The sequence below is a fragment of the Neolamprologus brichardi genome, chromosome 12 (assembly GCF_056152115.1).
Source record: "Neolamprologus brichardi isolate AB-2024 chromosome 12, ASM5615211v1, whole genome shotgun sequence".
In the NCBI taxonomy this organism is placed as follows: domain Eukaryota; kingdom Metazoa; phylum Chordata; class Actinopteri; order Cichliformes; family Cichlidae; genus Neolamprologus; species Neolamprologus brichardi.
This window is the reverse complement of record NC_142115.1, coordinates 25,637,331-25,660,234: the sequence shown is the minus strand read 5'-3', so window position 1 is coordinate 25,660,234 and position 22,904 is coordinate 25,637,331. Positions and strand designations below refer to the sequence as shown.

Sequence of the window (22,904 nt, the reverse complement as noted above, 5' to 3'; positions counted from 1 at the left end):
ATTGGTCCCCGTCTGGTTGCTTGTTTATCCATCCGTCACTTACAGTATGTCAGACACGATCTTGATTATAGCAGATAGAATTATGCATGCCTCCGCTTTGATTTGGTACTTTCAGAATTTAATTATTTGGTGAAAAAACATAAATGGTTCATCACAATCACCACCCCCCAAAAATAAATAAATCCCAAAACACAATTAATAATGAATTTATTTATTTATTGCACTTGATCAAATTTTAATTTTACTCTGTCAATCATATGCATAACATCTAAATTCTAACTTGGTTTGACTTCTGCCTTTTGTCCCTCATCACCTTTATTTATTATTTCTTTCTGCCTTTTTCTCATCGCATTCATTCTACACGTCCCTTAGATTTTTAACCTACGTAATCCACTTGGCCATCAAATCCATCAAGCACATTGAAACTGTAGCACTGTGGCCCATATATCTGTGTAGGCGTGACACATGTACAGTAATGTGTGCGTTTTTGTGTTCTGCATTCTTGATGAATTATGCATAATTGTCAGGGGAGTAACAACACTGGTGTCTGGAAATCTTTTCAGCTGGAAACAAATGCATTGTAGGCGGTGCCTTGTACTGTATAGTCATATATACAGTGTGCCGAAAGACATAATAATGAACCTCCACCACAATATGGATTTAGCTGAAGGGACTAAAAAAGCAAGAAGGCCTCCTGTCATAAAATCAGAATACAGTAAAATAAGGGTAAAGGAGAGGATTGAAATAAGTACATACAACAAAAGATATAATAAAACAATTTAGCCCTTTCGCCTTGTAAAGATAACATTACTTCCAAGTTGTAATTGACAGGATGAATATAAATAAAACTTTGTGTTTTCTATGACCTTCAAACTATATTTAACAGGCTGTCTTTGTATAATCTCCACTGGTTTGTGTTTATGTGGATGAAAAGTAGCTCTGAATTTCATTTTCTTTACATATTTTTAGCTACTGAAGACTTGTAAAATCATTAATGGATTGAATGTCTAGTATCAAATTTTTTTTACATCTGTTTAAAAGACTAACCGCAAAAGCCTGCTCTTTTCTGTACCTTTGTTGACAATGGAAATGATCTCTTGTGAACTGAAGTCGGTCTCCGTCTGTGTTTTGTAGCAAAGTTGATGGTATGATATTGTAGTGGCTGCATGCTAAACTAAGCCGAACAGAACTGAGCTCAGCTTGGCTGGGACTTGGGGCTCTCCCAAAGGAAAGCCAACCAGCTCACACAGTCAGATCTACACCAACTAGAGGAGACACTTTGGACAAGTTAAACAGTGATAAATCTGCATGCCAGTATGATTTAAACCAAGGTCGCTACTTTCTGTCGGTGCTGTGTCATATCGCTGCCCCCACAGCTCTCATATTGTTTGCCACGTGGCTTTTTTAGAAGCAAGGGATGATGAAAGAGTGAGAGGTACGTGTGACAGGCTAAACTTGTGGAAGAAAAAGAACAAGCTTTGATTAATTGCTGTGGAGGTGATTGTGAAGGGAGATGCTGAGGGCGAACAGGTTCTACATTAGGTGTGTATGTGTATTTGGCTTCTGGCTTGTGTTTATGTTTACACGTGAGCAGATATGAGAGTCTGTTTACACAAACAGCACGGGGAATGAGAGCTAATGAGATGAATAAGTAATGGTTATATTTAGACTTCTTATATCTTCTGCTGACCTCTGATTTTCCTAGCTTTGTGAAGCCATATAAAGTGCTAACATCCACTATTAAATGAGGTGCCACTTATCTAAACCCAGATTTACACACACACACACACAGAAAAGTTCATTGGAAACAATCTTGCTCAATATAAAATCAATCTTGCTTAGTCAGTGTATATAGGCTAGTATCACAAGTCACAATTTTTCCTGCAGGGAGCTTTAAAATCGACACAGCCTAAAGCAGCAGTGCAGACAGCTTGTGCTCATTTTACAAGTTTTATAACTGCAGAGGCGTCACCGAAGGGGGTGATATTTAGTAGAAAGGCAGCGGCCTAATGCTAAATTACAGAGCGAATGCCAAGCAGTCCGAGGCTCCAAGAGTGTCCAATTCATTTATATCAAGTGAGGAAAAGCTGGATGTTAGTGATTATAATGAAGGCATGAACTTAACTTAACTGAAGATCAGACCACATTTAGTAATCAGTAATCAGTTCAGAAATCCAAAGGCTTCCCAAACTTCTTTCTTACAATTGCACCTCAGGAGTTTTTCCATCCACACCATCATCAAGTGCTTAGTCAGAGGGATTCTGTGGCTTTTTCTTATTAGCATTTTAAGTTCTTATACTCTAAACAGTATTCACATAACCAGTAGTCAAGCATAGTGGTCCAGGTTATGTTGGGATGCTATTGCTAGGGTGGTAGAACTGATTGTTCGCTAATGTCAAGGTTGGGTGTTCACTCCTGCGCGTCTCCTAGGATCATATCAACGTATCTTTAGGCAAGACGCTGAAATCTAAGCAGCTCTACATGGCAGGTGAAAACCTTGCGCAGCAGCTTCACTGCTAATGTGGAGTGACCATGTGCAGCAGGGGTTTTTTAAAGCACTAAGGTAAAAAGAACAAGATGTGTTCAGTTCATTTTTATTCATGCAGTGACAGTTTTTAACCAGAGTTATCCCAGGCACTTAAAATTGTAAAATTAAGATGTTACAGTGTTATAAACTTAGGAATTCTACTTCAGAGGCAGGCTGGAGGAAGGCAGTCCCTCTGCCTCAACCTGAAGTGCCTAGAGAGCCGTTCTATTTACCATTTGCTATGACTAAAACTAACTCTGTACATGCATGTTCAATCTTTTTTACAAAGATTTGAGCTTAGTTAAGTCTGCCCTAAGAAACCTGTCCTCACGTCATAACCTTACTCAATTATTTCCATACCTAGTTGTTCTCATGATTGTAAATATATTAAAAGTAACATTATGTCAAATACTTTACGAAAGTGCATAAAAGCTGGCTGTAGATTTTGCAGAAGATTTCAGCGTGTTGCAGAAGTGCAAAACCTGCCTTCTTCCCTGCAAGTAGACGCTCTGCGACACGATGCTGCAAAATGCAAGCAGATGTTGGTCTTTTAAATGGCTGTCGCTCTGGTTTGATGAATGATTCAACCTCACCTGAGCAGGCTGCAGCGTTCCAATTCTCCAGACGGCCTACGTATGTGCGGCGCAACTCTAGATGGGTTGAAAACATTGGTTTACTAAATAATCCGCCCCCATTCTGCAGCCAGTTAATGTGGCCATTAGCGCACATGCAGGATAATTGCCCATTATGTTCTATTGAAAAGCAGTCCATCCAGCATTACTGACTACATTAGCAAAGCTTTATTTTTTCTTGAGCTGGAGGACAATCAAGAGTCAAGATGCCTTAATTAGAGGATAGGGGTTCTGTGGGTTTAGGGGCTTAAACACAGTAAGACGTTTTCAATAAATCTAATATTTTATTCTTGACGGTTTTTGTTTTTTTTACCAAATGTTTGGAGTTTAGCTCATCAGTTTCCATGGATGTATTTGGTAGACGTTTTGCTTTTTGTATTGCAGAGTAGGCTGTAGACAAAGGCTAATATGAATTAAAAAAACAAAAAGGTTATAGGGCTGCTTTTTTTTTTTGCTGTACTTAAAATGCTTTTGTATTTTTAAACCTTTCGCTTTGTTGATGATTTGCAATTTAAGAGTAGCTTGCTTTTACTTTCCCCCCCACTTTATTTCTGGCAAACACACACGCATACACACACACTGTGTTTGTACTAGTGTTGATTTGGTAAAAAAGTGAGTTTCTTAAGAGTGAGACGAGGGAAGTGCTTGGTTTTCTGATGCAGACAGAAAATAAGTTAAACTCTGGGTCATTTACCATGGTAACTGTTAGGATAATTGTTGAGCATAATTGTGGTGTCGCTAAAACGACTTTAAGATTCTAAAAGAGCAGAAGGACATTAAGTGCATACTGTATTTTGAAAATGAGCAGGCCTGTTGGAAAAACAGAGTGCAGTTGTCCAACACAGCAGACTGTTTTGTCCGTACCTTTAGTCTGAAATGAAAAATACAATAATTGCCCATTTCCCACTCCCCAGTTTCTTTGTTGCATTGCAAATAGGAAAAATCCATCTTTTCTTACAAAATAATATGACGTAATGAGAGGCATGTTTGCATGTGTGCACAAAAAGGAAAATAAACCAAAACGTGTCCAAGTGCTCTGGGTTAGTTTGACTTTTACTGACATATATAAGAACATATTTACATAAAGAGGATCAAAAAAAGGGGGATGAATAGTACAGATGTCAGAGTTCAAGTTAGTAAATCAGTCTCTCTTTATAATGCAGCTGTACACTTTAAAACTTGGACATCTACCCAAGATTTGAAGTCAACACACACTTTGTTTTGTTTATTCCTTTTTGGCCTTGATATATTTTTAAATCTTTACTTTAAAAATAAATCAGGTAAGGCTCATGATCATGCCAGGACCTCTGCAGGCTGTACCACTGAAATCAAATGCCCAAAGATAGAGTGCACCGATCTGGCCGTAACTCACCTTGAGGCGAGTAGCTGTTTTATCAGACAGCTTCCAGGTCGCTCACCACGATCAGCACGGTTTATATTTCCAATATGACACCAAAGTAAACAATGCAGTTTAAAATAATAGTTTCTACTTGTATTAATGCAGTGTACTCAGAGGTTTGTGTTATATAATTTATATCATATTGTGGGAAAAACAGATAAGAGACTGATCATGCCAGCCAGAGGTACAGAGGAAACTTCAGATTGCTTCTCTTAAATACACTTTCTCCACTCCTTCCTTCCTTTCTACTAAGCTTCCTTCTTTCTAGTGGAATTTTGAGGACATTACCTACGAGTTGTTACCCTTTCTGAAGAATCCGATGCAGACAGATGTCTAAACGGCTGCCCACAGTTGGAAAGCACTAGAAGAGCAGTTAATTGTCGAGATCTTAGAAGAAAAGTATGAGCTTCCTGCATGTACACTGCTGACTGGATTTTCTGGCTCAGAGGCTGTGAGACACAAGCTATTGCTAATTAAACGCAGGGCCTTACTCGCTAAATTGAATGATTGTTTCACACCCCAACGATAAATCCTTCTCCCTCCTAAGGTGCAAATGGAACTCTGCCATCTTCCCTCTCATCTATATGATTGTGTAGTGGGTCATCTGCAGCAGGTTTTGTAATTAATGTAAAGAAATAAAGAGATAAGGCCAGGAAAAAGTTGTCTGAATGCTTGATATGATTAAATTATTAACCACTCTTTATGTTTTTTTGTGTTTCTTGTAATAGCAATGAACCCTGAAATTAACTGCTGCTCTTGCTATTGATAAAATGACAATATGACAATGAAGCAAAGCATTCCACACTGTTTGCACTGATGTGCTGTAATAGATTTAGTAACAGTACAAACATGGCTAAGAACAGGGATTGTTTTGACATCTGGAGAAGATTTTTGTGATAAACTAGCTAAAAGCATAGAACAAGCCATTTCTTAATATTAGATTGTAACTAACAGAGGGCCGCTGTGTACAGATGACCTCAGGGAGTCATATAAAGGACAGTGGTAAAGATGGAAAAGGAGCATAAACAGGAACACTAACGATCATTGTGTTACGCCGGGGTAAAAGAAACAGTAAGCACTAGAGGGCACTCTCTGTCTCCTTACCCCTAGGCACAGGTCTGTTCACAGGGGTAGCTACACACTGCAGCCACACGAACATGCACACACTCACACAGAGAACATGCTGAACATTCAAATATGAAAGTCAGAATGAGATGTTCTCACAGCTACTAGGAGACAATCAATTTGAATTGTATTAATCAGTGCTTGCACTCAGACCCTCTCTAGTTCACTATTCAATTACAACTGTTACATCTCATCCCATTCTTGCTTTCTCTCTCTCTAGTTCTCCTCTCTCTCTCTGCTCAACTCGCTCGCTCTGCCTGGGTCTATATCAGTGTCTCCTACTGTAGCCACTATCTATATTACTATTTCCCCATTGTTTTTTCCCTGCAGTAGCATAGATGATAGGTTTTAACCTAATGAAAAGCACTTCTGTTGAGATTGAAAAGCTCCTTAAACACATCCCAGCAAACTCTTCCTCCTCCTCTGCTCCTGTTTTTCTCCCTCACCCTCTCCTCCTCTGATTTTTTCCTTCCTTAATTTCCTGTTGTGCACCCCCCCCCCCCTTCCCTGTCCTCCCCCTTGACATTTATGCTTCAATGGTTCCACCCCTTATGCATCTTGCTACCCACCACTTTTTTCTGCAATCCTTATATCTATCTCTTCCCCCCACCCACGCTCCCCCTCTTTCTATGCTAAATGGGCTGCATTACTGTAATGAGCTGGTAATTTATGGAGGGGGAGTGCAGGACTTGTATCATTTGCCCATTGAGTGTTTGGCCTCCCTAAGCTCACCCTCTCCCTGTGGAAACGCATACATACACTCTGAGAGCCAGGTCCACACACAGAGAAAAAACAAAGTAGTGTGCAGACACACATCGCTCCAAAATCACGTACTTATGTAGAAAAATAAAAAGAGAAAGAGTTCTATTTTTTAGTTCTATTTTTTAAAAATTCATGTTAAGAAACTGCTGCAGCCAGCTGCACTGTTTAAAACTGAGTAACTACTATTGCTGTCACATACAATGCAAGCCCACATTTCGTGACATACATACTACCACATGTTCACTTGATGAAATTGAGACTGTTAAAGACAAAAACGCGAATACCCGAAAATGTCTTGTTGGTGTTTCGCTTCCACTGAGATCCTCGTTTCATCGGTTCACAGTCACAGGTTACGACCATCATGACGGAGGATAATTCTCATTGTGGGACGTGTTTCTGTTGTGGTCATGTAACTCAATAGCTTTCAGTTGAAAGTCACATAGAAGTTAGCAATCAAATATGTTTATACAGCAAGGAAGGAGGTGGGAGACGAGGAAAGACAAAAACTTTGAGGGAGGGAGGAAGGAAAAAGATTCAAACAGCGAGGAGGCTTTGTCACACGCTGCTGTTTGTCTTTGCTCGTAACCCTTGCGGAAGATGAAAGGCAACGTAAAGGTTCAACTTCACATGACTCTGACATTATAAATAATTTGTGTGTTTGAATTGCACACTGTACCCATGCACGCAGATGGCCTCCCACGGGGATGTTAAACACCATGGCGACAGGCGTTGACCCTAGTCGTAAAGAAGCTAAAGGTCAACACGGCTACTAAGGAGGTAAAGCGACCCTGAACACAGGAACATCCTTTAGAGAGAGGATCAGGAGGAGGGGAAGAGACCGAGGGAGGAAATCAGAGAGGTGAGGGTAAAGAAAACATTAGAGGGGAAAGAAAGAAGGGATTGAGAGCAAGACTTGAGAGACGTGAATGAATGGAGATGATGAGCCAAGCGAATCGAATAAATGACGGGAGAGGTCAGTGCAGGATGGACAAAAGGATCAAAGGAAATGACTCTGTCGAAACTGCTATCTGATCTTTAGGCAGAAGCAGCCTCATCGTCTACTACTGCCCCACTTGTTAGAAAAAGTAATAAAAAGCACATGAGCAGAAACACATAGTAGGTGCCTGTTTGTTTGCTTTGGGAGAATTTTCGATAATGAAGAACAAAAGGGTATTTTTCATTGCACAGTGATTTAATTTAAAAAGTTTTCCTCAATAAGATTCTCGGTTGATTAGATTTAAGCTAAACTACAATCCCATTGCAGTTGTCAGCAGGTTCCTGTAACATTCGGGCAGATCAGTAATATTCAGGTAGATGAAACATTTATGGTGACACAAACATATCTATTTCCTTTGTTCTACATATAATATGAGGGAAAGTGATTTCCCAGCACACCTTTTATAGTTCTCCTTGTTATATTTGAGCAAATTATCCTTCAAAGACAAACTCTCACATGGCTCTTTAGCTGCACAAAATTTGGTCTATTGTGTATTTCTGGCTCTTACGCTGACTATGAAGTTACCTCTTGAATAAAAGTGCTTTGTTTTTTATGGGACATTCCGACTGTGCCGCAGTTTGAAAACAAGGTTCTTAAACTGTCATTTTACATTTAAGAGCACTTATCAATTTCATAGACGCCGTCAAAGCAGCATTCTCGAGTAAGACATGAGTTATTCTGTGTGCATTTGAAATGAGCCTTGGGAAAGGTTAGCCATAAACTGAAAAAGATGTTTGATCTATAGCCAGGTATTGATCAAAAACACTGTCTAAGCTCATGAAAATGTACACGTGTGTGTGTGTGTGTGTGTGTGTGTGTGTGTGTGTGTGTGTGTGTGTTTGCTCGCTGGTGTACTTTGGCGGAGTGCGTGCAGTGTATACAGTAATGGCACTTGACGTGTGATTTGAGTTATGGCCAGGTATTGATCAGAAAACATCGCAGCAGCTTTAAACTTTACTGTCGAGCTTTTGGTGAGACCTGACTAAGTGTTATTATAGACTCATGAGTCATTAGGAGTTTCTATAAAAGAGACTGAACTCACGAGAGAGAGAGAGAGAGATAAGAAAGTAACACTTGTTTCTTTTTAAATGCAAATGCCACTTTTCATTGATAACTGCTTCGTGTTATCTTTTTTGTAGCAATAAAAGTGCAACACGTTTAAACTCCTGCTTCATTTCAATGTTGTGATAGTTTTAGGTTTAAAATCACTTTTCTATAAAATAGTTCCAGCATATTGAAATTTTCAGTGTTACTTTGACCAAAACTTAGTCTATTGAAACAACATATTAAAGGAGGACAGTGATCATTGTGACATCACAACACTGAGGAAGTTCTTGGTGGCTTGTTTACACGCGGTTTCTTTTGGTACTTTCATTAAAACCTCCTTAATAAACAAACAAACAAAAAGGAAATACTTGCTTCACACAATATGTTACACTTAAGGCCTTTGTTTTAGGTTTACGTACTTACAAAAAACTAGAAGTCATGTTGCTGAAATTCAAGGAGATGTGGCATATCCATTAAAAAAAAAGTTGGATTCAATCGCACTGCTGTCTAAAAGTCAACGCAACATTGTGGGTTGTTATTCTTATCGGTTTTAGGATCAAGTGAAGACTCGAGCCTTTTCTTTGGGTGGGTCTGCCTGCTATTAACGGTCCAGTAAACTAATTGTTGTACAACTAATTGGTATTTGGGCATTTGTTTTAGGGCTGTCTCAGGGGCTAAGTAGGCCCCAATTCATACACAAACGAAACCACACACAGACACACACTGTCTAGTGATCATAACAATTTGGAAGGTTTTGTCAGGGGTATGGAAAGAGGAAGTGTATGTCTGGTTAATGTTTCCCGCTGGGTTAAAGTGGACTGAGTGGACTGTTAAAGGCTTGAGATAAGGCATAGACACAGACTTAGTGGCACTTGGAACACTGTGTGTATTAGACAGGGTCATAGGGGTATTTCTGAGGCGGTACGGGTAATAAAAAGGGTTAGGTGTGGCACGGTAGAGGACTAAAATAAAAACCATTAAGTGTGCTTGTCATCGTCTTGGTGTTGGTGTTAATATTCACTGCACCGAGTGATGCTGCTAATCGCATTTTCACCCCATGTGGGCGAACAGCTCACTATTTTGTTTGTTTTTCTATGATAAATTATTTTGCAGTGATAATGATTTAGCTTTCAATGCTTGTTTGTTGTATCTCAAGCCACACTACAGTGAAAGAACAGATGAGATCTCCTTAAAAGCTCTCTTCTCTCTCACCTTCCAGACAAGTTCAGATAGCATTAGGATTGGCAGAGAATACTACGGTATGATAACCTGTAATCTTTCTAAGCAGTATGCATCAACAGCTAGTTTTCTTCCGGATCCTAATAGGAATGATGCAAAAGGGGCCCATTTCTGGGCTCTGGATCCAATAGTAGCGTGTAATTACCTTTAAGACCTGCTCCCTATGCTAAAGGATTAGCCATAATCCATAACCAAACCCATAACTATTGCTATGCTACGTTAATTCCAGTTAGATGCATGCAACACACAGTTCAGCGAATATGAGGCCACCTGTCTTTTTCCTCTTTCCCCATCTTCATTTCCTCTCCTCCTCTCGCTCGGATTTTCATTTTGAAAAGAAGTTGTTAAGCTTTATGCCCCTCCATCTGTGATGTCAGAATTGGATAGCAGTTTCCCTGTTGTATACAATCCAAAATAAGGAATGAGAGAGAGGGAGAGCGAGGGAGAGAAAGCAAGAGTAATGAGAGAGAGAGAAAAGGTGGGGAGGATTAATATCCTCATAGGAGAGGTGCATTGGAGCAGAGGTGCTGTAGGTTTGAAATAGGGCTTAATATCCTGCTTTTACTGCTTATGGCTGTGGGAACCTCAGGTTGTGTGTTTTGTGAGGCTGTAGTCTCCTTCTTGATTTTGTCTTTGGAGAAGAAAGATGTAAACATATAAAACCTCCACACGGTTTATGCAAATAACTATGCAAACAAAACCTGTCAGTGTATTCATTTCAGCATTTACACACTCCAGTGGGGGCAGAAATCCTACAAGTTGTGGTAACGCTGGGAGGCATGTACCAGACAAAGCATGATCAAGAAAGAACTCACTTACAGCGCAGCCAGAGGATGATGTCCAGCCAACAGGGGGGGGGGGGGGGGGGGGGGGTTGGTTCAATGAGGCAGCAGGAGGGGAGAACCCCCAACTGTCATGGAGACCGTGTGATCGATCGCAGGTCCATCTCTATCAAAGAACTTGTGGCAGCTGACTGTACACCCGTCTCTCCATGTTAAAAGAAGTCTGACGCAGGCGACCACATAAGTGTAACTGAGAAGACATTGTTCGGTTTAGAAGTGAAGGAAAAAGCTGTTAGAGAAGCACTAAAACTCCAAAAGGTCTCCAGATACAGGCAACAGCAAAGAATCCCCAACAAAAAACACTCCGAGCTCCAGAATTTGCCTTTCTCAATAAGGCCTCCCACCCGTCGATGTAGAGAGATCGCTGATGATAATGATTATCATTAGCATTTAATGGGTTCTTTTACTGGAATTACTCTGTATGTGTTCTGGTTAAGTATATTAAAATCAAGATTTTGTTTGATACCACAGTGAAATCACATTCACGGCAATAATTGTGCAATTTTATGAGCAGGGAGGTCTTTTGATCACACATTCCTAATAATCTTCTCAGAATTATATCAGTGCAATCAAATACTGTGACACAAATCACAATAGTAAAAGATTCTGGGCCACCGATGCAGGAAACCCATTCCGCTGAAGCTCCTGGCGCACAGTTTCTGATCTAATGTTAATGCCAGAGGAGGTTTGGAGCTCCGCAGTTACTGAATCAGCAGAGAACTGGCCTCTGCAGTTGGCAACCCCACTCTGTACCTTTGCATCGGCTGCCACTGAGTTGTGGCATTCACATCAAACGCAAAGTGAAGTTTTCAACTCATTCATGCTAGGGACATCCCCAGCAGTGAATGATGCGAGAAGGAATTCAACCAATATCTGAGAACAACACAAAATAATATATTTTCACAATTTACAATGAAGTCCTACAATTTTGCTTTTTCCTGTCCCTATTTAAAACCAAAGTTGGTCCACATTGCTCCCCGCCTAGTATAAACATGCATTATTGTTAACCTTGCTTTGTATGTATTTTATGATCCTTTCAAACTTCATTTCATCTTTAGTTTGAATGCATCACAAGAAGTGATGGAAGTAAAACCTTGAAACATTGAAAACAAAAACTAAAAAAAAGTATTATCCTTCCTTTGTTGATTGGGGAATTGTTTCATCTGAAGACAAAAAGGACAGTGAATAGCTGAGCATAAAAAGATACATTTGAACATACCTGAAACTTCACAACAAAATACAAGGCTACAAAACTATGCGGAGCTACAAAAATACCACATTCCTCACATACGAATAGCTTTCACAGTTTTGCTATCTTTCTTTTTTGTTATCTTTTTAGGAGTGCACTGTTTACACATTTACATCTGGCTGCAGCCTCCAGAGTGGGATGTTTTAGCACCTGAGGCTCTTCACTTAAATATCTATGGGTTAATGGCCTTGCTAGCATCTATATACATGCACTGACAGTGAGAGAGGAGGAAACGCAGGTACTTCACAGGTACTGACTTGTGTTAGTAAATGTCAAGGGTATTTAAATTGTTAATAAAACAATTAAGTCTGTTTGGATCCAGAGCAGGACCCACCAAGTTCCCGATTTAGACTGGTAATATGATCAGCTGACTCAGGTCATGAAAAATTATGCCAGCCTCTTAAGTGCTTCATTTTTGCACGAGTGTGTGTGTGCGTGTGTGTGTGTGTGTCTAGTAGAGAGAGAGAGAGATTTGGTGAAGGAAGGCCTGTTGTAGGTCACCTCTGTGATAGCGCCATCTCTCCTTATCACCCCTTCACTCTGTCTATCTGTCCTTGCTCATCACTCTTCCTCTCTATCTCTCACCCTCTTTCTGTCACTCACTCACCTTTCCAATCCTCAAACTTCACATCCTCTCTGCAAGGTTATCGCAAATCAGCTACTAAAACAGTTTCTGTATGTGTGTATGTGTGCATTATTTTCACATGCTAGATCAGACTAAATATCAAAGTCACTTTTTGGTTTTCTTTTTTTTTTTTTTTGGTACTGGCTCTACCTCGCCACTTAAACATCTCGGGGTCTGAGAAGTCCCTCTTTGTGAGAAAGGCACACATCCCTAAAAAGCACGTAAAATCGTATAAGTGCACACTGCCACACAATTGCATGTGGCAGCTGGTTTGCATCAGATCAGAGGCTGATTGCAAAAATGCACGTGCCCTCCGCACACTACCTTCTCCCTGCCCTCTGGCTAATTAATTTCCCAGCTCGAGCATGTCCCACCACAAAGTGTTCTCCCTCCTTGTGTCACACTCAATCTGTTCCTCCTCTCCCTTGTGTCTCTCTACCAAGCCTGGCTGATTTCAGTTCCCCTGGCCTTTGATTGCATTTGTCCAAAATGTCAGGGCAAAGAGCATCACCTCACAGAACCTCTGCATCGCTCATTTATTCATTCTCTTCCCTTTTCTCACTCTTTTTTTTTTCTACATATTTATATCTAACTCTGAAGTTATGGCTCGCTTTTTGTCACATCAAGTTCATGTTTGAGATCGCAGCCCAGCAGGCATTTTCCGGTCTAATCAAGAGATTGTCAACAAGCCTTCTCCAGTTCCCTCTGGTTCTCACAAGTTTTAAAATTGTTAATTCTCAGCTCACCGCAGGTCAGCGCGACAGTCTCTCTCTTGTTTCCCACCTTGCGTGCGTTTCTTAAATGCTTCCCTCGGTATGTTGTTTACTGAATTAGTCTCGGCACTCACTGTGACCCCAGTTAGTTTGACCTGGGTACTTTGAAGATGAGCATGCTGTGTTAATCAGTCAGACAGCGAGGCTGGTGTTTAGTCAGGACAGACAGGCTTCAAAGGACTTAAGTGATGTCCGCATCTTGCTATGGAGGCTTCCTTACTTTGTTTGTTTTTTTTTATGTGCTTGTGCATGTTTACGTGTCTGTAAACACACTCCTGGGAAAGCCCATTCACATTTTTGCTGTCAGTAAATTGTTTTCATATTACACATTTGTTGAAAAACACATGTAGCTGTATACTTACACACTAACAGAAAAAAACACTCCTTTATGTTCTTCTGTGCAAATTATATATATGTATGATTAGGTTCATGTGACATTGTAGGAATCTTTTACTATAGTGACTGCACCTTTTATGGACCAAAATCAATTTAGAAACATCATTTATAATAAAATCAAGTCACAGTCTGTATTTATGTTAACATGCTAACACGTCATTAGCATGTGGCCTTTAACAAGTTATTTATTGTGAGCGAGGAGGAAGACACAAAGTTTGACAAAGTGAACTGTAAAGGAACCATCAGGAAAATATTCATAACAACAAACCTAATGAGAAACGTAAATCATTATTACCCAACTCAACATGTCTAATTTGGAAAAGCTAACAAAGCTAGCCACAGCTCAGAGCTAGCCACCTGACAGCAACCTTGGTATGAGCAAAGAATCAAATCAGTTACAAGAAAAATTATGGAGACAAGTACAAAAGATGGAATTGACAAGTTGACATTTTTAGTTATATAAATCTGTTGCACCTGCTTTTATTTATTAAGGTAAAATGTTCAAGTTAAATTGGGTGTACAGCAGGGAGGTTTCAGGTAATTATTAGTATTTTCTAGTTGAAAAGTATTTTATTTTCAGTTGCTTAAGTGAGAGAAAATCTGGGAGAAATTGTACAGTTTATTTCTTTTATTATGAAAATACAATTTTGCATTGTTAAAAGCTGATCTCTGTATATGGTAAGTGATAGTTCCTGAAAGGTAAATTGGCAGATATCTTTTGTCAGATAAATGCTTTTGTCGTGTTATGGTTAAGAATCTTCAAAAATCAGTAGTGCATGTCACACATGAAATTTCAGCTAATATATCTCTATATATTTCATATTAATGCTAAAATTACATACATATCTAAAAGATATCAAAGAAGTAGCTCATAGTATAGCTCATGCTATATAAAAAGAAGTTTAATACAATTTCAGACACATGCATTACATTGCATTATATTGTCTCGCCAGAATTGCCCAACCCAAGTTATGACAAGTCTGTATTTGATTTCTGAGCACCACTATTGGCCATTATTTAACCTTTCTTTTGTGAATTGTCAGACAGTACAAAATAGCTGAAACTAACTTGACCTCGTTCTTGAAAGTGCATGTCAGTATTGATATAGCATTTAAAAAAATATTGCATCTTGTACAACTTGGACAGTATAAATGGATGAGAAGTGAAAAGGGGTTTTCTTTTGGTTTGGGGCACTGAGCAGCACAGTGCAGAGGGCAAAGCTGAGGTTAAGTTTTTAAATACACACAAAGGCCCAAGTGAATGTCTTCAACATTAGACATGACAGTTCTGCTCTCTGGAATACATCAGCCATAATAAGCCTTTTTCTGTTGTTCCTACTGCCATAGTTATACACACGCACAGATCTCACATGCACACACTGCTTCCACAGTAAGTCATTACCTACCATCACATCTTTCATAGGCGTACTGTCTTCATCAGAGGCAAAAATATGGTGTATAAGGTTACTGGAGGCAGTCATGGGGGATGGCTTTAAAGCAATAAGATAGCAGTAATGGCACACCATCATTTAGGAAAATGTAATAAGTGAATATCTAATCAGCCTGTAAAAGATGCTTAACCCCTGAAACTCTGAGGTCAGGTAGGCCTACAGTGATAGGAGAATAAGCCGATTAAGGAAGGTTTCCTCTCACATTGCGGTCATCACAGGATTGACCAGTTCTTGACCTTGCTGTTAGGAGTGTGCTCACCTTAGTATAGAACCACTCTTAGATAAATCCGCTCTTCATGGTATTTGATAACAGCTTGTGTAAGAAAGTAATAGGTTATGAATCTCTTTCTGGAGATAAAGTAGGAGTTAATGGTACACCAGAGATTTACGGTTTTACGCGTTGCTCACCTTTGGTCGACATTTGTCACAGCGGTTTCTTGAAGGCTGGGAGTTGAGCCTGTGGGTAAAGTTGTAATATTTGTAAAGGTCTTAGCGAGTGAGTTAAGGCTGCGGTTTCGACACAGAAATGCCATTCCTGAATTCACTAAATGGCGCATGACACTCCTTGTATTGACCTGATGATTGATTTGGTGATTGATTGACAAGAAGATATGTTTTTTCAAATCCCAGGAGAACTTAAATAAACAGAAGCATTTGGTTGTAAATGTGACGTCCACATGCTTCTTCTGTGTCAAGATTGGTTAAATGTGCTATGCTCAAAATGAATGACATCCAGAATTTAAGGTCAGTATCTCTCTACGCATGCACACACAAGCAACATCCTAAAGCCATTTTCAGGCAGGGCAGCAGAGTGTGTCCTCATTACTGTCTGTGACTATGTAGTCACCACTCAGTCACAGCTCACGCTGCCAGAATGGGATTTTCCCCTCTTTTCTCCTCTGACTCTTCAACCTCTTTTTCACCTTAACTTCTCTTGCATATCGCTTCATCTATTTCTTAGACAGAAAATCATTATCAGTCAGGAAAGACAATTTCCTGCTCCTATGGTCTCTTATACCCTGCCAGTCAAAAGTTTTAGAAAACTGTATGTATTTTTTTTTTTTGATACATGTCAATTAATCGAATTACCAGTTAGCAGAAATGAGCCTAAAAAGTGAATAAAACTTTTTTGAGTGAGTGTATAATTTTGGTTAAATGGTGCTGCACACTGTTTGTTGGTAGAAATAGGAACACAACAGCGTTTTGCATATTTGTCTTACAATTTTCAGTATAAAAGCTTCAAGTGTTTAACTTTGCCAGTTCAACGTGCTGATTACCCACTATTATATAAAAGATTGGAACATTCAAAACTCTCCGCACATTCAAATCTGTTGCAATCAAATGATGTTTAGATTGGCAATTTGCTAAAAACAAACAAAAAAGGTTTTGTAATAGATGCTGTGTTATATATCAGTGGCTAATGCATAACTAATACACACTGATGTAGCAGTCAGCCGTTTGAGAAGTGAAGGTTTTTACATGTTAAGTGTTTTATCAGCAGTGTATAGATTGATTTTCTGCATCTGTGTGAAAAGTTCCACTATTGTGTGCTTAAATCTTCAGGATTTTATGTTAGATATTTCACATAAACACAATTACATTTCTAGTCTGTCACACATAAAAACATATCTTTTTGTGTTACTTGGCTACTGTCTTACAAAACAAATTCTCCAAGCTCTATTTAGACTCTTTATCTCTGACAATGTGAACAAACCTCTTCATTTGTAGTTAAAAGGTTTCACTCAAAGCTTTTAGTCATTTCAAAAGTGGTCATCATTTCCATTTGCCACCGGGAGTAGCTGAAATTTATAGTCTTCTGATAGAGAGTCAAAGGAAGAGGAAGAGAAGCACGGCGCACACATCCATATTAGACTGCAATGGCAACCAGATGAACTTGTTGATAGAGAACTAAACAAGTCTAAATAGCCTAACACTTGGCTCGTTCTGACAAAGGCATTATCTGACTCTCCAGTTTACCAACTTCACAGCTTAACAAAATGACGTTTAGTCCCATTTGCTCTTCTGTTTCTCCCCGCAGCTATTTCTGACTGCCATATGTTTTCTTTAAAAAGTCTGGAGCCTGTTGAAAAACATTTTAATTCAGTTTAAGCAGGTGGTGTGCGGCTACGTGACTGCAACACATTATTTTGTGTAATGCACTGACAATTAGAGACGACTGATATATCGGACGGTATTAACTATTTCCCAGGATATCAGTATCGCCATTTATAATGTCCAATAAATGGAAACTGAAGAAGTGAGGAAGAGTTGAGAGAAACACCCTTCAACTGTCTTATGAATGTTGATGTTGCATAGTTTGTTTACTAGAAGGCACTCTGCATCGACACACTCAACAATCAGCTGATCCGGGCAAAGTCGGATCAGCTGACTAAAACAAGATTATTTTAAAACTGAATAGTCGTAATAATGTAGTAAGGATTCATAAATAACTACTCATAGCAAATCCTTGGGAAATCTGTTTAAGTTTTGTGTGTCTGGAAAAAAAAAACATTGACTGATATATCGGATTTTAAACCTCCAAATATCAGTACTGGTATCTGACTTAATATTTGTGTGTGTATCCAGTTCTGCAGACATTGTAGTCACTCGCACACCTTATATATTCACAGTGGTATGCATCTGTCTGCTTCTATCTTTCCACCTTTTTAAGTTGCGAGAATTAAAGTTGAAGGGGAAGAAGCAGAAATGTGTGTTGGCAAAGTTCTCTTTGATTTGTTGAGCTATGGAGCTCTCCTCTTTTATTTAATCTGCCTTTTCCTCAGAAATCTCCTCGGACTCTGCAAGGGAGTTTAAACAGCACCGATATGTGTGTCTTAACATAAGATGAAAGATCCAAGCCCAGGTAATCAAATTTAGGATAGTGTAATCGAACATGACAAGGGGCACTGGTTGGGGAGCCATTCCTTCACTCGACGTCTTTCCGATCTTTCACACGCTCAGGCGAACTCACGAAAACACCAGGGTCTTCATTTTTAGCATACTTTACCAGGGTGCCGTTAGTCAATAAATGACATGCTATCTTCATGTTCTTTTCACCCATCTGGTCTGCTGACTCTTCTTCCCCATGGTGTGTTTTATATGAAACACACTGTAGCTTCAAAGCGGGGTTACTGCCTGTTTAGCCATAATTTGCTATTATGCATGGCATCCAAGAGCATGCTAGATCCCAAACAGGAACCACATGTGGTGTACTTTAAGCACCCAAAGCTATATATTACATATGTTACATGCTGTACACAAGTTCGTCCCTGGGAGCATGTGCTTACGTGCAGAGAAGCCTGTGCAATACACTGGCTGTAACAGGAGAAAAGGGGTTTAAAAGCGTGGAGAAAAAAGCATAAGATTATTCATTTCCTGTCTCCAGTGGGAAAAAAAGCTTCTGTACCACAAACACACAGTGAAATACATGCACGCGCAAGTGCTTTGTGTATGTTTTCTTTTGTTTTTAACTCTGGTCATAGAAGTGAAAAAGTCGGGAGGAACCGATTCAAAGTGAAAGTTCATACAGGTAAATTTTTCCTTGTTCAAGGAAGCTTGTTTATAAAAAAGTTTGACGTAAAATGGATTTCTGCAAATGAGAAAACAACATCAGGGCTAAGTAACTATCTGAAGGTGCTGTCAAAGGCTCTCTTTGTCTTTACCATCTTCCTTTCATCTTTCTCTCATCCCTCACTCCTCCTCCCACCTTCCCACTCTCATTAGTGATGGTTGTGAGAGTGGAGAACAAAGCCCAGGCCTGCCAATCGATCACCGAGGAGCACTATCAATCGACTCGTGGAGCACAGGTCTCCTCCATCTACCCAACAATTGACGGGTCAAAGATTGATGAGGAAGATTGTTGTGTGTCTGTCTGTGTTTGTGTGTTAATGCAGCAAAGTATGCCTTCATTGGAGCTACACGTAGATTACAGCGAATGTAATGTCATCGTGTTTGTCAGCTGTGCATTGCAATTTGTCAACATAGGAAGACAATATCAAAAGAACAACACGTGTGAGATACGCTACAAGTGTGTGAATGTGTATTTACGTATATGCAGCAAGCGGTGTATGCACAAATGCTCTGTGGTATAACAAAGCCCAGAGAAACTGGGAGATATTTGTTTTTGGTGGTTACTCTTTACCTTGGCATTTTGTTTCTGCCCTGGCAGCAGTAAACATGCACACAAGCAAAATTAAATCATACACTGGCATGGAGTCACACTTTACTCTGGCACGGTGTCGTTCCCTTTCTGTGCCGTGAGTCATGCCGGTGCTGTAATGGATGAATCTTGCCGAAGTCTGACCAAGCATGGGTGTATGCGAGGATTTGTGGGCATGCGTGTATATTGTCAAGGTGTTGTGTAAACACTAGAATTATGTGTCACAGCTGGCCATATGACGTGCCCTGGTTTCATTTCAAATTCTGTCTCTGTGGGAAGACGCTGCTGTCACATTTGCATGAGAAAGGTTGTCAGACTAACACGTTTTCTTGTTTCTCTCCCTCCTCCTTCCCCACCTCCCCTTCTCTGCTCCCCTTCTCTGTCGACAGCTCTGATAGCTATAGGGCAGTACAGCAGCACCATTGAGACTGTTGATGCCGGCTGGTGTAAAGACATCACGGACCAGGGTGCCACACAGATTGCTCAGAGCAGCAAGTCCCTTCGCTACTTGGGCCTCATGAGATGCGACAAGGTAACGAACATTACTCATATCGTTGTCTTTCTTAGAAACCGTACGCACAAGCCTAAAGGCTGGTCGGGAGGCATCTGGCAACCAACTCGCTGACTACGCTGATCTTTCTTTATAGTTCAGGCCCTTGCTCTCACAAAAACAAGCTCTCACAAACACAAAACTGAACACTATCGGCTGGAACTTAAAATGAACATGTTCAGTTAGATATCATTAGTTGCACCATTACTTTCTTAAAAACAACAATGTCTTCCAAAAATAACTATTTGCTGTCAATATTGCATGTTATAAATACATAATAGAGTTGTAATAATTTAAATTCTGGGATCAAAAACAGTTTGAATCCAAGTATTACCGTAAAGCAGTCCTGATCAGTGATCATTATAAACCAATATTTTAGGGGTTTGTTAAACTTGTGGTATATGAAGTATTTTGCCATCTTAAGGTTGTCGAATATGAATGCACATAAACAACCACAGAGATGTAGTCAGACACATAGACATGAATGTGCAAAAGCTCCAGGTTAGGGCCAATTTAAAAGCGTCTGAATGTGGGACGTGGAGTATCTAACTGCAGCCCGTGCCCAGTTTGTCTGTGTGATACATGAGTCACACGGTTGGGTGATAACAGAAGTAAAATGACATGATGACCTGTCTCAAACCTGCTCTGAGATGCCTCTGGGTGTGAGGAGGGACAGTCTTTTCAAAGTCAGCCTTACACTTACATTTGGCCTCTTACTCATCCAACCCATAACCTGATGGAAGTACATGTAGTTTTACTGCCATGGTAACAACTCCACCCACGTCGCCAATTGGTTTTGTGGAGCTTCTGTAACACAGATGCATCCACTTAGCGCGGATGACATGAGTGGGATGAGGGCAGGCAAGGAAGGGAAAGTGAAAAGCTGGCTTAACCTAGAAACTGTAGTCTGTACTGATACTGGGGAACCTGGTGTCTTGTTCTGTAGCAGAGTGCACAACACAGGACACCATCCCAATCCTGACAGGCTTCAGTATAGTAAATATAATTGTGTGTTTAATGAGCTTTCATTTCACATTTTACAGTATTCATTTTGGTTTTAGGTGGAGCACATTTAAAAGTCCCTGCTGTGCTTTTGAAAAGTGCAAGTTGGCAGGGAGAAAAACGAGGGAGGAGAGATTTATAGTCATGGCTGCTCAGTGGGCTGGAAACTCATCATTTTTATTTTGTCATTATAAAATCAGTGATATCTGTGTGTCATGGCCTCAAGCTTGACCCTATGGATTTCTATGATAAAAATGAACACACTGAGATCATTAAGTGCGACAAGAACACCAGTGTATCATATTTATCTATTTAGACTGTAATAAAATGACAATATATGAGCATCTGACAGTGACCCTGTATGTAGGGTCTCAGTGATGAAACAGTGTACTCAGTTCACATTATTGCAGGCATGAAGGCGCATCTATCATATTTATCTATAAGTAATAAAGACTAACTACATTACATAGCAAGTGATCACTTAAATTCCATTTTCATCCGGTTCACTACTGCCTCACTGACTCAGTGACCCAACAATCAATAGCTACATCCGTGCTAATAAAAAATTGTGCTCTGGAATGACCCACATCTTTACTGGAATAACATTTTTTCTTAGTTTTTCTCTACCGTATGCATTCATATCTTTCCCATCCAGTGAACAATTCCAGCTGCTTTTCCATATTTATCTACCCAGTTCTCTTTTCAGACGTGATATTTATACTCACGGTTTAGCCAGAAGGTTGAAAAGATAAATAATTACTCTCCCTCCGCTCTGGAGGGAGAATTTGGGGATGACAAAGCTAAATAAAGCAGTAATTGATGCTATTAGAGTTGTAATGGAGTGTGAATCGAACAGAGAGAAGAGTTTGACAGTTTCCAAGGTCAAGTACCTCGCCAGCTCTTAATCACACAACAAATTTACTGCATTCTTACTCCTCCCACACATCCTCCGGCTTCCTTTTTTCATATCCGAAACTTTTGATTAGTAAAATATGCCTGGAGTACGCATTGTTAAGGCTGGTCAGATTTGTAAGGGAAGAGGACCAGGGGCCTGTACAACAAAGCAGGATTAACTCTTATCTAGGTAATTTCAAGGTTAACCCTGTTTTTAAAAAAGGTGGTTCCCTTCTTACCGGGATGTATCGCCTTGCTAACTTATTTTGCAAGCCTAACCTACTCAGGAGCAGATAAGGTTCTAGATTAGAGATCAGCAGGTGTGAAATCACTGCCTACTGACCAATCAATTCTCCAGAAAATGTCACCGTTCTTGAAAGATCCTCCAGTACTCTGAGCAACAATAGTAGGAGGGTGTAAAATGTTCATGCGTATACATTAGTATATGATCATAAAACAGAGCATATATGAGAAATTTGCTCCTAGTCCAAACCTAAATTTGATTTCAGTTTTTATTTTCGGCTGTTAAACAACACCAGACCGGCAGCTGAAATAATAAAAACCAAATCTCTTTTTTAAACATGAACTTAATGAAATATTTGATTATAATCCATCAGATTATCCCATGTCGTAATGGTAGAGTTGTAAAATTTGATAAATCTGTCAACCTACACGGTCAACATTTTTACTGGCTTTTCTCCCTGCCTTAAAATAGGCTAGACTTTATTAAATTAGTAGTTCTTTAGTCTCACTGATCGAATACTTATAAAGTTGATACTCAGCTATGTGCCACTACTTATCCAGGTTACAGATGTGAAGGTAAGTTAACCCAGATAACAAAAGGATATGCTGGTTATGTTAAATTGGCTTTGTTACACAAGCCTCCATCCAAGGCAAACTACTTTGATGTTGCTGTCTCGCTATTTATGGTAGCAAGAAAGGGTTAGGACTTGGTCAGGAGTAGAGGGAGAGAAAGAGGAATGGGGGTAATACAAAATTTGCTCAGAGAGAGGGAAAAGTGATGTTACAGAAGTTGGAGTGAAAATGAGAGCTATAAAGAGAATAAAAGAAATAAAAGCAGCAGAACAAAGGAATTGTGGTTGTCTTAAAGTCACAACACGACAACAAGGTGACCATGCTCTGCTCCCCCCCCCCCCCCCCCCCCCCCCCAGCCCATGTCTCTCAAATCCTGATTAGTAATTTTTATCAAGGTCACTTCGATTGGGTTTGTCCCCA

The 22,904-nt window shown here is 39.8% G+C and overlaps 1 protein-coding gene across 1 annotated transcript in view; it reads left to right on the top strand.

Annotated features, from left to right (window-relative positions):
* fbxl17 (F-box and leucine-rich repeat protein 17) overlaps window positions 1-22,904 on the top strand; it is a 222,157-nt gene that overhangs the window by 178,068 nt on the left and 21,185 nt on the right. Inside the window, exon 10 of the mRNA XM_006789829.2 lies at window positions 19,612-19,754. Coding sequence (XP_006789892.1) covers window positions 19,612-19,754 — 143 coding nt within the window. The remainder of the gene's footprint in view (window positions 1-19,611; window positions 19,755-22,904) is intronic.